General features: G+C 36.8%; 1 protein-coding gene across 3 annotated transcripts in view; it reads left to right on the forward strand.

Moving 5' to 3' along the window:
- ARHGAP18 (Rho GTPase activating protein 18) overlaps window positions 1–14,890 on the forward strand; it is a 122,309-nt gene that overhangs the window by 91,434 nt on the left and 15,985 nt on the right. For all 3 annotated transcript variants that reach the window (XM_079148194.1, XM_079148192.1, XM_079148193.1), the window contains exons 8-12: window positions 2,886–2,963; window positions 5,619–5,778; window positions 7,342–7,424; window positions 11,547–11,753; window positions 13,289–13,429. In XM_079148194.1, the coding sequence (XP_079004320.1) occupies window positions 2,886–2,963; window positions 5,619–5,778; window positions 7,342–7,424; window positions 11,547–11,753; window positions 13,289–13,429 (669 nt within the window). The remainder of the gene's footprint in view (window positions 1–2,885; window positions 2,964–5,618; window positions 5,779–7,341; window positions 7,425–11,546; window positions 11,754–13,288; window positions 13,430–14,890) is intronic.

The raw sequence follows: 14,890 nt of genomic DNA on the forward strand, positions 1-14,890 counted from the left end.
AGCCAGTTGATACACAAATACATCATCACACCAGGGAAGTTCAGTGAGCTTAGTTTTTCATAAGGTTCAACAAGTCTTTCTTACCAGGAGCATGGTGTCCAATCCCTTGAGACAAATCTCCCGTTGTCATTGCTCTTGACATGGTTTTGTTGTGGTTGTTGTTAAGTTTATTTAGTTATTTTTAATTATTTTCTCCTCAACATTCTCTGGACTCTGACAACTAGCTAGGAAGTATTGGTATAGCTCCAAGCTTTGTGTTCACATGAACAAAGGGATGTGTGAAGAGTTTCCTTGTGGGGAACACTCATCTGCTCGTGCTTCCTCTGTATCATAAGCAATGAACCACAGTGGTCTGTCGTGAGAAGTATCTTTGGATTCATCAACTGACAACCCAGTTGGATCTTCCCTCTGTTTTGTCAAAGGAAAGAAATAGAAACCACTGATCTACAAAGAGATTCATTGCCAGTCCTCAGATGATTATACTTTAATTTTTGGGAAAATATACCTGAAAAGACCACTAACAGAGCTGATCTACTACCAATGAGTCATTATCTGGTATTTATTTATTTTTTGCTCAGAGGCACATTGTTTAAACCATCCTCTCAGAGGGGGTTGGAAAAAGAAAAATGTTATGGATTTTAATTTATGAAAAAGTCCACTTCATAATTTAATTAGTAGATCCTGTGTTCTTATTGTCAAACTAATAGGTCACATTAGGAATACTTTGTGCCAAAAAACTGAGTTCATTTTCATTTTTCAGTTAACATAAGTCTATAATGTATATTTTGAGAAATGCTGTGAATTACTGATACATTATAGAAACAGATAAATTATTAAAAACAGCATATTCATGATATAGATCAATATAATAATTTTATATCTCTATTTTAAGTCTCGAATATTAAAAGGTAAGCAAAAAAGTATTTCTTACATTTTAATAATGTACTATTTGGTGGTGAAAATTATTATTTTCAAAGCAAAAAATATGAAAAAACATGACATTCTTTCACATTATATATATATATACACACATATATAACTCTATCAGATGCTGGTATTCAGCTTTAGAGAATAATAAAAAGGACTAGAATATAAAAAATTCACATGTTCTCATTTAGTTATTTAGAAGTCACAATCAGTTTTCTTATGTATTTAATGAAAGTAAGAAAGCATATACTATTAAACTAATTTACTCAGCATCTAACATGATTTTGTTTTTTTAATAGGATATGAAAACATTTTGAGCACTTTATAAGGTGAAATAAAATGGACATTGTACATTGAATATTTATAAATCTGGTTTTAAATACTTTATTGAATAAATTTTTTTTGGAGTTTCTATCCACTGAAAAATGTGGTCTTGGAAAATCATCTGGTTAAAATTTAAAAAAATCATATACTACTCCATTTGGTCAAAGATGTGTCAATAAATCCTTAGAATTTTGCAACTATTCTTTGCTTAATTCTTAACCCAACTCCCTCAAAATCAGAGCATCCTTTGGCCATAACCTAATCCAAGGATAGAAGAGGTAAAGTCATTAAGGACACATTGCCTCCTCCCAGTGTTCACATACTCCAGTAGATCTAATTTCAGACCATCTAGACAAAGGTCAAAGGCACTTCTTTATGACAGCTAGTTTGGTTCCTAACAGGCACTTTTTATATACAAGAGAAAAACAGTGAAGGCTCTGTGGTTTATGGCGCCTTGGTTAATGATTAAAGGAGTCTTCCCTGAAGAACAGATTATTTTGTATTCTGGGAGATTTTATGCCTTAGGATATGCTGAGAATGTTATACTGAGATTGCGCATGAGGGAGACTAGGTCTGTCTGATGAAGGAAGAGAAGGCTATTGGGGGAAAGTGGGTAGGTTGTAGGAAGGAAAACCTATATGATGCTAATAAATGCCTTGTATTTAAACTGAGGACACGGAAATTGATTTCCTTAGAAAGAACAGAATACCTCCATCAACTCTTTGTGTGCGGCCCAGGAAAGGCAGGTTCCAGTTTTCCAAGTGGAAGATCACCTTATTAGGAAACTGACCACGCTTACCTTTTTTGTAGCTTTCAACAGTTTGTTACCATAACTTCCCCCATTAGCCTTATTTTTGTGAGTTTTTGCTCTATAGTTGGAAAAGCGAAGGCTGGGAGCAGAGGTGCTTGCCTTTAAAGTCCCAGCTACTTGGAGTCTGAGACAGCAGATTGCAAGTTTGAGACCAGCATGGGCAAGTTAGTGAGACCCTGTCTTAAAAAGGACCAGGGATGTAACTCAGGGGTGGGGCACTTACCTAGCATGTGGGAGGACCTGGCTTCAATCCCTAGTACTAAAACAAAAAGATTTTATTTTTGGATTCCAGAGAGCTATGTATAGTCATTGGCCATAGGTTTGATTTAGAAGTCCTATTTAATTACATTTAAGTTTATCATGAAAGGCTTAAAAATGAATATTAGCAAACAGATTTTTTTCTTCGTATTATAAATAAATCTTTCATGGAACAAACTAAAAGTGTGATGTCATTGTGCAAATACTAGAATTTCTTAGAATTTGATTGCAGAATATGTTGCTGGAAAAACATAAGAAATGGATGTTCTTAGTTGCTTTTAAACAAAGAATATCTTCCTTCTCTGTTTGTTTGGAGAACCACAGCTGTTGTGTGAAATTTTACACTTCTGTTGCAAAGTAGAAACAGAGCCAACTTCTTTAAAATTATAACTAAAGTTCTTGGACTTATTGTTTTGAAGGGTGGTGGTACATTAGCATTCAAAACCTCATAAAATCCAGTGTATATGTCATTGCAATCAGCTTTCATTTACTTATATATGAAACAGATGTTAAATTGTACCTGTTACAGATATCAAAATCAGCACGTTTTTCTGTTTATACGCAGCTGATTTCTCGAATCGAAGAGGGAGGTTTGGAAACGGAAGGCCTCTTACGAATACCTGGAGCTGCCATTAGAATCAAGGTGATGTAACCTTTTGGCTCTGCTGATGTACAATTTTATTGTTTAATTATACTTTCACATTTTAAACTGGACTTATCCTCCCCACCCCTTATTGTTAACAAAGTGAATAAAACGATAAAATATCCTAACACACTCAGTTTATATTTAGGTTTTCTACAATCCCTTCTCCTTTTTTAGTTGTTATTTCTTATAATAACACTAGGATAAAAAGAACATGATGACCCAAAATATTAATAGGGGGTTGTGGTGACAGGTTTAGCCAGGATGAGTAATAGCAATTGAGTTTTTAGTTTTACAGAGGCAGGGACCTAAGACTCCCAGCAGAGTAGGGCCTTAACAATAGTCCCCATACACTTGATCTTGGCAAGCAGGTGGAACTAGTGTCCCAACCATTCTCCTGATTGTCACAGGTCCTTGTTTTACTGTGGCCAGGCTGACGCAAGTCTGGCTGGTAAAAGAGGTGAGGGGATTCCCAGACTTCCCAGTTTGGGTTCCCCTTTGCCCTCACCTTTTCTTTTCTCCCAGGAGTCCTGTGCATCCTCCTGCTTCCAACCCTGTGCTCCAATTTCTGCTCTGGGGGATAAAACTTCCAGAGCTGGCATGACAAATATGGAACGCCCCTACGGGCAGCGTGTACTACATAGGTCTCCCACCAGACATGCATTTTTAAAGGGAGTTCCTTTGGAACTACAGCTCCATCTAGAAAATTCATCTTGTAGAAATGTTTGGTTAGCAGTCGTTTACTGTCTCCCTGTCTTTCAAATTCAGCTTTGGCTTTAAACTGAGAGAGCACAAAGAAACTGTTCACATGCTAGACATTGTCTGCCTGAATTTAAAACTAAAGGAAAAATAAGATCAAGGGAAGAGATCTTCTTCGTTCATTTCCTTAAGACTTGTTATTCTGTTTGAAAGTTTCAGAGCCCATCAGGATGAGATGATGCTCGATGGTGTGCACATTGCCCTTGCCTGTCACTGCTGGGCTATGGTACTACCAGGATTGGAATTACTATTCATGTATTCTACAGTTTGCATCACCAGTGATAAGTTTCTTTATTCCAAGACACAAGATTCAGCCAACTTGGCTCTTCCCACACAGTGATCTCATTTTAATAGGATTCCAGTAACGTGATACACCCTGCTGACAAATTTCAGCTGGTGTCCCCTGGGTTTGAGGTCTGGTGAGAGAGGTCCCTGGAAGTGCTTTGGCCTGTTTGTAAGTTTGATAACTTGCTGATGTCTTCCTGCATCTTCTAACATCTATGGCGAGTTCACCAGTCAATCATGGGCATTGTGTGTGATTCTGGGATCAGCTCTGTTGAGAAATGGGTTCTCTTATAAAGGAATGGAAACAGGTGACGGGGTGACTTCATATTACTTATGTCAGCACAAGTAGTGCTTCTCAGTTGACAGTTCAAAGCCTTTGAGCCCTCTTGAGCACAGCATGATGCCAACCCCACAGGATCCAAGACAGGTTGACTCTAGTACAGAAGGGTGAATGTGTGAGGATTTTACTCTGTGATGGGAGGGTTGGCAGAAGGACAAATAAATGTAATTTCTATGGCAGCCAATTAAGTGGATTCAGCTGGGTTAACCCAGCCTCTTGTCATACACCAGATTATGTAGCAGCTGGTCCATCACAAATAATTTTTTTGCTTTTCTCTTTTCTCCTCTGCCCTACTGGTTTTCCCTCTGCTTTCCCTCCCTTCCTCCTCCTCTTCCCTTTTTCTTTTTTTCCTTCTCTCCCTCTGCCCCCACTGATTTCTAGGTTTACTTCCATGCTTTTCACCAATTCTAAAAATAATTAGGGTAGAGAATGGGGTTGTGTTGGGAAGGGAAAATGTGATAAAGTCACCACCTTACCAAGAAAACAACCACCATCTTGCAGGAGGCTGGTTTCAACTAATGGAAAGAAGTAATAAACTTTGCAAAGATTTCTGACATGATAGGATCTCTGCCATGGTGTTTAAAAAAATAAATAAATAAAAGCACACAGAAAGTAGCGATCATTAAACTAAATTGATTTATTAGTAATCACTTGGGCTGGCAAATCTCAGAGTCCGTGAGGTAAATGAGTAGGTATTTCCAATTCTGCATGGACTCGGAGCACTTCCTTGAGCTGGCCACAGAATAGCTGCACTTGAAGACAGGTATACTGATGTATTTTCATGCCTCATTTGCTATGGGCTTTGGTTTTCCATTTCCCCAGCGGTGACTAATCAGAGGTGATCTTCTGCTTTAGGCCCAGAGATTATGTATTTTGTTATATAATATACTTCTAAATAATTTAAAATTCTTTTTTTTTTTTGATGACTTGTTTTAATATCACAAAAAATTGTATCTAGGTGAAGCCTGCCCTCCCCCACGGAAGGACTATTTTAACGTTGAACTCATCTTTGTATTCAACCATTACTACTGAAAGTTTGAGTACATTTTAAAAAAACATCTCGGCCTTAGGTACAATTTCTTCTCAGTAAAGCAAAACCAGGGGCGGGGTGGGGCAGTATTTTTCAGAATAACGGGAGTATTGACTTTTGGTACTTCCATATGTCTTTTCAGAATGGAATTCTTGTAAACCAGAAAACATATCACACTCTCAGCAGGGGACAAATGCACTCACTGATAGCCACCCCCCCCCCCCCCCCTTGTGCCTTTCAGAATCTTTGCCAAGAACTAGAAGCAAAGTTTTATGAAGGGACTTTTAATTGGGAAAGTGTCAAACAGCACGACGCAGCCAGCCTCCTGAAGCTGTTCATCCGAGAGCTGCCCCAGCCACTGCTCAGTGTGGAGTATCTCAGAGCCTTTCAGGCTGTGCAGAGTGAGTGCCGTTCCTCTTCCAAGCAGTCCTTATGTTGTTTTAATGGCATTTGGCAGGGCCAGGCAGCTAACCAGGTGTACCTGGTTAGATACATTTTGACTCATGGATGACTGTAGATGCTCAAGTACCTTGCGTTGTTTCCCTTTTCTTTTACAAATATACATGTCTGTATAAATAAGTCACAGAATGTTCTCTTCAGGTGCAGGTTAACTGCTTGACATTTAAAAAATACAATTTAGAGTTAAAATCCAGAAACTTGGTACTTCTCTAATAGGAGTTGCAGAAGATCTCTGATACTTTTTTCTTGCCAAGTGTTAAAAGCAACACCGTACTTGGAGAAGCTGTGGATTAACAGTTGTCATAAAAACTCAAGGAGATGTGGTAGAGTCTGTGAGCCTTTTCCTGAAAAATTAAATTTGGAAATCGTTGTCAGGAAGACAGCATTTTGCTGCCTCAATGGTGGAAGGCCACTGACTTATTGTATGTTGCAATTTTGTGGTCTTGGTCAAGCTCCAAGTTAATGTCTGTAATGGTTCTTGATTCCTTTTTCAGGGAACACAGAGATCTTATAAGGTTTATGTACTGGCATAATTATCCCTTTTACTCTGAGAGTCCATCAAAAAAGAAAGAACGCTGTCACCATGTTTAAGCAACCATATCTTTAGCTTCCAAACTGGGACACTTTGAGTGAAAGAGGGGCACTGTTAATAATTATGGTGAGCTACAGTGTCAATCATGACTTTTCCAGGTTATTCTTAAAGCATACAATATTGAGATGAATTCATGAGTCATTTTGTATCGTAACATTTCTTCAAAATTTGTAAGGGAAACATGAAATATGTTTAGAAGTATTTTTTAATAGATTTTACCTTTCAACAGAAGAAACCATCTTATGTTTAAAATATTTTTAATGGTTAAGTTGTGGTGTTTTGTATACATCTCCTGAATATGGATTAAAGGACATTTATTGCTGATATACTTTAGCATGGTTCTAAATGCACATGAGTATTTCTTGAGTGGGGTGAAGACTACTGAAGACCATAGTATCGATGTTAATAATGTAGCTCTTATACTCTTCAATTGTTGCTTGGTTTTCTAATTCATTGCACAAACACATATTAAACACCAACTGTGTTTCAGACCCTGTTTTACTTCTTCCTGTTGAAATTAGTGGACACTTCCCATGCATTTGTTTGCTCACCATTACAAGATGCACCCTGATACCATATCATAGACGGTCCAATGTTCTGTTTTTTTTTTCCACTGGGGAATAATTATCACACAGAAGTTAAAATTATTTCCAAAGCACTGTTGTGTGTCTGCAAACATAAGGACACTCGTCATATGATCACAGTTGGAAATGAGCATTCTGAGGGAGAGGAAGCTCTTGGCAGATGCTCCACTGATCTCCCACAAACTCTTTCTACCAGGCTTGCTGCTCAGTCGTTGTGTCTTATATTTTACCGTATTGTTTATGCCAAATAACTTTCTTTCTTGAAAAGAGAAAGTGAAGAAAAATATTCAATAAAGAAAAGAGCTCAGATCTACCTAATCTATCTGCAGATCTTCCAACCAAGAAGCAACAACTGCAGGCTTTGAACCTCCTTGTGATCCTCCTGCCTGATGCAAACAGAGACACGCTGAAGGTCAGCTGGGTTAATTTACATTAAATATCCCTTAGGCAGCACAGTAATTTTTCATTATTTACAGGACAACAATGTGATGTTTACCTTGGAAATATTACTAGAAGTCTAAAATGAAAAGACTTTTAAGGACTGAAGGGGAGGGAAAGTCTTTAATTCTTTATGAATTTATTAGGTTGGTCGTTGTTAATATTACTAGGTTTTGTGTTTTAGGTTTCCCTATAACATTTCTTCTACTAAAACAGATGATTAAGTTTCATTGATTAATGAAAACATGGTTTTTTTTTTTTTTGTTTGTTTCCTGTTTTTCTGCATTTTCCAAATTTTATTTAATGAGTGGGTGTTAATAAGGTAAATAATAAATATTTAAAATGAAAATCCTGAGGCTAATATATCTCACTATTGCCTAAGGATGTTAGTCGTTACAGTGCCAAAGGGTAGAGTTTGAAATAAGTCATTAATGGTGATTTAAAATATTTTTTAGCCTAGAGGTAGACCAACTCAATTCTAGTTACTTCTCTAAGGGCTTGAGTTTTTTCTGGTTTATATCATTTTTACATGATTTGTTCTAATATTCGTATGTTTTAACGCCACTTATTATAAGTGTTATCAGAGGCTCTTATAATCAGTATGAATTGTTCCACCCTGAGTTATTTTCCTTAACGGCCAAGTTTATAGAGTAGTTGTAAAAGGTTTAATTATATACTTTTATAAAAGAAAAAGGGAATTTCAATATATAATTTTGAGAGAATATTTACTTTAAGTTTTGCCATTACCATAAAAATGGTTTTACGTAGGTAGAGTGGGACCCTTGCCTTTTTATTCCCTGCACCTTTCCTATTTAAAGTTATATTTCGTGTCAAGAAATTTCATGTAAAGTAAACAAAACCATCATTTGGTCAATCTTGAGAATTTTTTCCTGAAACTTATAAAAACTCTTTGAACTATAAGTTCCTGGCAGCAGTTCTCCTGTGCACTTGGAATGAAGGTGACTTCAACTTTTCAGGGTTGCGTTACCATTCTGGTATAATATGGTTGGTATAGTATACTTTTTCAGGTAGGAATTTTGGGCTAACTGAATTTTGGGCTAATTTTGCTCATGTCTTGAGCATGACAGGGGGTCAGGGGGTTGGAGTGGGTAGGGTGTCGCTATGCACTGCCTCGCCTACAGGAGAACTTCCAGAGTTTTTTCCCTTTCCTAAAGTCAGAAACAAATCTTCTATTCCACTGATTGTCAAATGAATGACTCAGAAGGCAGTGTTAGGGTAGGTTTGGTTTTTGTGGCAGAGGCCAGTTCTAGGACTGGTTATATTCAGATATTGCCTAGCAGGGCTGTGGTGTAAGTCTGTGTAGATTGTTGCTGAAATGAGCCCGGGACAGAGCGTGGCTGATTTCCTGCCTCTCCTCTGCTTGCCAGCCAAGCTCTTGACACAGTTTCCACCATGCAGGAAGAGTGGGGAACATCTTTTTCTTATTCACATAAAGGTGCCTGTTGGCAGGACAGCCCAGTGAATAAGCAGTGGAAAGTGAAAGACACACAATTCCTTAAAATATAGGTATATTCAAATGAGTACACTGAGTTGTAGGAGTCACTGATTCCAGTATGGTTGCTGTTGGACTGGTCTAGAAATCTTTGGACTTTGCCTTCTAAGTCTGAGAGGCTTTCTTTAAATAATTGTGTTTAAAAATGGATTTTTAAAGTTTTAGGGTTGATTTCTATTTTGTATATGAGTTTACTAGAAGATAATTTTATAATTAAGAAGGATTGTTTTGATCACAAAGTGGGGGATACAAACAAGTAATTTTATAGTTTACTTAAACTTTAGTGACTCAAATAGCCAACATTGATGGTTTCAAACAAGAATTCTAACAGAAGCTTTGTAATAGTATACCATAAACTGTAAATTAATAAACTTTAAATTCACGTCTACAAAAAGAAAAGGAAGAGTAATTTCAGGAAACTTAATGCAGAGTTCCTGCAATGTATCCAGTGCTTGCGTTGCTCCTCAGTTGTCATGAGGAAGAGGATCATGCGTGTGACTTACGAGTATTTCCATAGCCAATCTCAGGAGGCACCAGGTTGAACCATCCATCCAGGCTTACCTATAAAGTGAGAGGTGTCTGTGGGCAATCTGCTTAATCAAAATTATTTGTTGTCTTGAATTGTGCATTTGGACTCTTGAACATACCTACCTTTGACTTGGAGAAGACTGATTTTAAAATATCAAGAGAGGATCCATGTTAATATAATTATCTATATGTATCCTTTTTATAGTTTTTTTATATACATTGTCTGAATCCTTGCAAGCCAGGAAACTGATATATCCATTTTACAAATGAAAAAAATTTAAAGCACAGAGATATAAAAGAATTTGCCTTAAGACCACACATAGCTAAGAAGTAACTGTGGTGGTATTCAAACCAGTGTTTTCAGGGAATGGGACCTATAATGACTCATCACAAAGGAAAGATTTTTTTTTTTTTAAAGGGCAGTTCTCATAGTTTAGATGAAAAAAAAACTGCTTTTTTTTTTTTCGGCAAGGCTAGGCTAACACTTTATTAATTTTCTACTTTCTCCCCTCCTCTTTCCCACTCTGTTCCTCCTCTTCTCTATCTAGCATCCTGATGTTAATATTTTGATTATTATTGCATGTGCATACCACAGTTCAAATAATTTCCCATTTTCTATAATTTATGCTCATAAAGAAAGAGACACATGGGTCCCTAAACAATTGTTCTAGTATCTGTGGAACAAGAGTTCTCTTGAGAACTTTTTTCTGTTGTAACACTATGTGTGGATTACAATTTGACTTTGAGTACTATATCAGATATTAGATATACAAATCTTTTTATATATTAAGGATCTATCTTTGTTTCAAATTTCCAAGGCCTAAAGGGCACCTGAACTTAATGCAAGATCAACATGTTAGCCCTTCGAGAAATTTTTTTTGCTTTTGCCCTTAAATCTTGTGAAAGACGGTTTTGTGATTTGCTTTTCGTTACCATTCTGGTATAATATAGTTGGTATAGTATACTTTTTCAGGTAGGAATTTTGGGCTAACTGTGCAAACATGATTGTTTTAGTCGTTGAGTCCAGAAACAAAGGCCAAATAGATCTTAAATTTCTTCTCCACATTTGCTAGTTGTGTAACCTCTAGCAAGTTATTTAACATTCTCGAAAACATAATTTTCTCACCTGCAAGGTGGGATAAGTAAAACATCTGTCTCCCATAAGAATTGAGCTGATCTCGTACTGTGCTTTAATGAACTGCCATGCGCATAGAGAACTTCACATACCCGTGCAGGAATTAAGAAGGCAAAAGGAGAACTTGAAGTTGTGTCAGAGCAGGCTGACCTGAGCTGCTGGTGACTTTTGGGGAGGGTAGGTGCAGAGGAGTCTGAGCATCTGCAGAAGAGGTAGAAATGGGTAACATCTGAGCTGAGCATAATCTAGTCTGTTTGACTGAAAAATTCTCTTTGATTCATTCATTAAAGAATTATCTTCATCTTTTCTCTTTCCCCTCATTCCTCATGTCAATCTTCATTCTTTTGAGGTTCCAGGCAACAATTGATTGCCTTCAGTGAAGGCAAATGAAACTCAGGGTGAATGGGCTTTTTAACCTTTAAGTCCCAAGTTTTAATTTTGCAAATATAATAAATATTCAAATATTCCATTTACCATAGTATACTTATTGCTCAATTTAAGTTTTTGTAGGTGTTCTACATCTGGGATGATGGGACAAAATGGGTTGAACTTTTTTTTTCTTTCTTATAATCCCTACAGATAAAACTACAGCATGTTCTAAAACAAGAGAATGTTCGTATGATGTTTAAGCTACTTTTCAATGCTCCATAGCTCTTGGAGGCTTAGAAGGTTCCTAGTTCAGATGGTGTGCTCTCTGCCTCCTGCAGACCACATAAGCTATGGTCCTTCACAGAAGCGAAGTACTGTCTCAGGGTGGGTCAGCCAAAGGAAGAAGCTTCTAGGACACAGCCTGTGGGATGTGGCTGACTGACTGTGGTTATGCACAACTTAATTTTTAAATGACAAAATCCTGTCTGCTGCAATGCTTTAATCTCTTATCGCCATATACAAAACAAACCTCAGAGTCATTTCTTTTTCAGGCCCTGCTGGAATTTCTCCAAAGAGTCATAGATAATAAAGAGAAAAATAAAATGACAGTCATGAATGTAGCAATGGTCATGGCCCCCAATCTCTTTATGTGTCATGCATTGGGTTTGAAGTCCAATGAACAGCGAGAGTTTGTAATGGCAGCTGGAACTGCAAATATCATGCACTTATTGATTAAGTATCAGAAACTTCTATGGACAGTAAGTATGTATTTTTAAACTTTACTAATGACCATAGAATTTCTTGCCATAATCATTTATAACAATTTTGAACATGCTTTTATAAAGCAGATATAAAAATGTAATATTTTTTTCTTAATGGTTTAAAAAACACATTATATTTTGGTTACCAGCTTTATAAAATTGCATTTTAAATTTGTAAGTGCAGAAACTAAAGATTTTTTTTTTTTTTTTTATACACACAGGTAAGAAGAACCTTGTAAATTTCTATTTTATTTTATTTTTGGTACTAGGGATTGCACCCAGGGGTGCTCTTCCACTAAGCCACAATCCCAGCCCTTTGAATTTATTGTGACAGGTCTTTTCACCACCCCTGTGGTTCCCCACTTACAATTTTCCTTCGTCTCTGAGATTCAACCCCGGGCCTTGTGCTTGGTAGGCGAGGATTCTACCTCCCAGCCACGCCCCCAGCCTTATTTTTAAATTCCGAGTCGGGTCTTGGTTGCCCAGTTTGGCCTCAAATTTGTGATCCTCTGTCTTAGCCTCTGGAGTAACTGGAATTACAGGTGTACACCACCTTGCCAGGCAGGCTTAGTGTGTGTGTGTGTGCGCGTGTGTGTGTGCGTGCGCGTGTGTGTGCGTGTGTGCGCGTGCGCGCGCGCGCTTGAAAATGGTTTCCTGTTTCACCCTTGAGTTTGAGTTTTGACAGATAATCAGGACATAGTGATAGATAACAGGTTTAGTTGATTAAGATCTCATTTTCCAGTGAAATTTATAATTTGTGTGAGAGGCATTTAGAACAACGAACTAAAATTCTAAGCAAAATTGCAGTATTGAAAATTTTAATCTCTCATTTAAGGAAAGCCCAGATGTTTTCTTAAAAATGCAAAGCGATGTTATCTAGATTCTGAACTCTTTATTTTTATATTCTATACAAAGGTAACTGATACAGGTGATGTCAAAATGGTTTTTAAAAGTCATCTAGTTAATTAAATATTACTTTTTAAAATGCTAACATTATTTCATGATTGCAGTTTGGTAACTAAAAATACTTCATTGTCATTAATATGATTCTAAGGATCAGTTTTTCCTGGATTATTGCTAACTCCCTGTTGGCTCTTGTTTATTGGCACACTTTTCTTTTTCCTCTGACAAAAGAGGCCTCTTATTAGAGGAGGACTGTATGTTAACTGCAGGGAGGTGACAGCAAAAGGGACAATTTGAAGTGGTGACCTGTACTGCTGGTCCCCTAGAGGAGCTCGGTCTTGATATCCATGGCATGGAAGAAGTCACTATGTCCTTGAACTTCACAAAGCGTCTTTGGAACCTCACACAATGGGTGGTTAATTATATCCTGTGGATACTCTTTATTACATTATTCATTTAGGACGTGTATATTTTCTTTCCATAGATTTAATGAGTAGTAAAATGCAAAATGGCAGAGTCTTATAAAGTAGAACTTGAATTCCTCTCAAGATTTAATAAAGGTATGTCTGTAGTTCTAAAATGGTACCATGTCTTTTTCTTCCCCAAACTAAATTTCTTTTTTCCTGTAGATTCCCAAGTTTATTGTAAATCAAGTGAGGAAGCAAAATACTGAAAGTCATAAAAAGGACAGAAAAGCCATGAAGAAATTACTGAAGAAAATGGCTTATGACCGAGAAAAATATGAAAAGCAAGACAAGAGTATAAATGATGTAAGAAAACCGTGAAACTCTGTATTTATTCTTTTGTATTGTTTCTATAGTGAGACTTTCTACCACTTTCTAAGCCTTGGTACTACACATAAGTTAAAGGTACTGATAACAATAGCTATCCTCTGCTACTCCCAGTGATCAGTGTTGACAGCTGGCCGGGTTTGGTGACTCAGCATGTGACCTGTTAATGGGGAGCAAAGGAATATAACAAGATTGAGCTGCACACACACTCACACACACACTCAGGACTCCCATAGAGACTGGCATCTGACTGTATAACATATAGCAGATGAAAAATCTTCATGAACCTTTTTTTTTTTTTTTTTTTTTTAATTTGGCACTGCGGGATTGAACCTAGGGGCACTAATCACTGAACTACATCCCTAACCCTTTTATTTTATTTTGAGACAATGAGGTCCTAAGCAACTTAGTGAGATCCTGAGTTGCTGAGGCTGTCTTAGAATTTGCGATCCTCCTGCCTTAGCCTCCTAAGCCACTGAGATTGCAGATGTATGCCATCACACCTGGCCACTAATCTTTTTTCATCTGTAAAATGTGGAAAAACAATTTAAATAAGTTGGCTAATGTTGGTGTAGGGCTTAGGAGTGTTCCTGGACTTAAATATTCAAAGGTTCTCAATCTGATCAGAAGAATTTTGAGATATAGTCTAAAAGAAATTAAGACATTTTGAAAAGAAATCTCTCACTATCAGTATTTAGAAATGGCTGTAAAAATGTATTAACCCCTGAGTTTGCAATAAAACATACATGAACATGTTTATGAATTGAGTTACCAAAGCTCTAGTGTAGGATCATGGAACGCAGGGTTTCTATTGTTCTGTTGGAGTGTGAGTACACCCCTCGGCACCATGGTGGAAGTTGTCCAGTTACATGCTGACATCTTGTGGAACCTTTTGAAAATGCAGTAATTGGCCTTTTGTCTGTTTTTTTTTTTTTTTTTTTTTTTCCTGCATTGGCCTGCTTAGGAATCCAGTAATTACATGCAAAAAATTTTCTCCTGAATGGATTTATAGCTTTCTTGGCATTGAGAAAATTTTAAGTAAATTTTAAGTGTTTTTAAAAGCACATAAAATATGATATAGGGAAATAAGTAATCTTTATTTCTTTTTAAGATTGGACTTCATATTATAAGGCTTGGAAGAATTTTTGATGCACCATTTTTAACATTAGAATGCTTATTACCTTTAACACCATTATAAATATGGGAATATCATATCTTGTTTTGTAACCCTAATTATTCTTATTGACTTCAATGGTCTGGTCTCTCTTTATAAGGTATATTGAGCCTTAAGTAGGTATTTGGGATATACCTTTTTAATAATAAATCCTTAACAAAAAATGAAAAGTTTACTTTTTAGAGAGGAAATGTTTAATTTTGTCATTTACAGAAAGACAGGATTAACTTGTATTTCATCTGTTTGCATCCTGAGCTAATTGCATG

Source organism: Sciurus vulgaris, assembly GCF_902686455.1.
Source record: "Sciurus vulgaris genome assembly, chromosome: 7".
Lineage (NCBI taxonomy): Eukaryota > Metazoa > Chordata > Mammalia > Rodentia > Sciuridae > Sciurus > Sciurus vulgaris.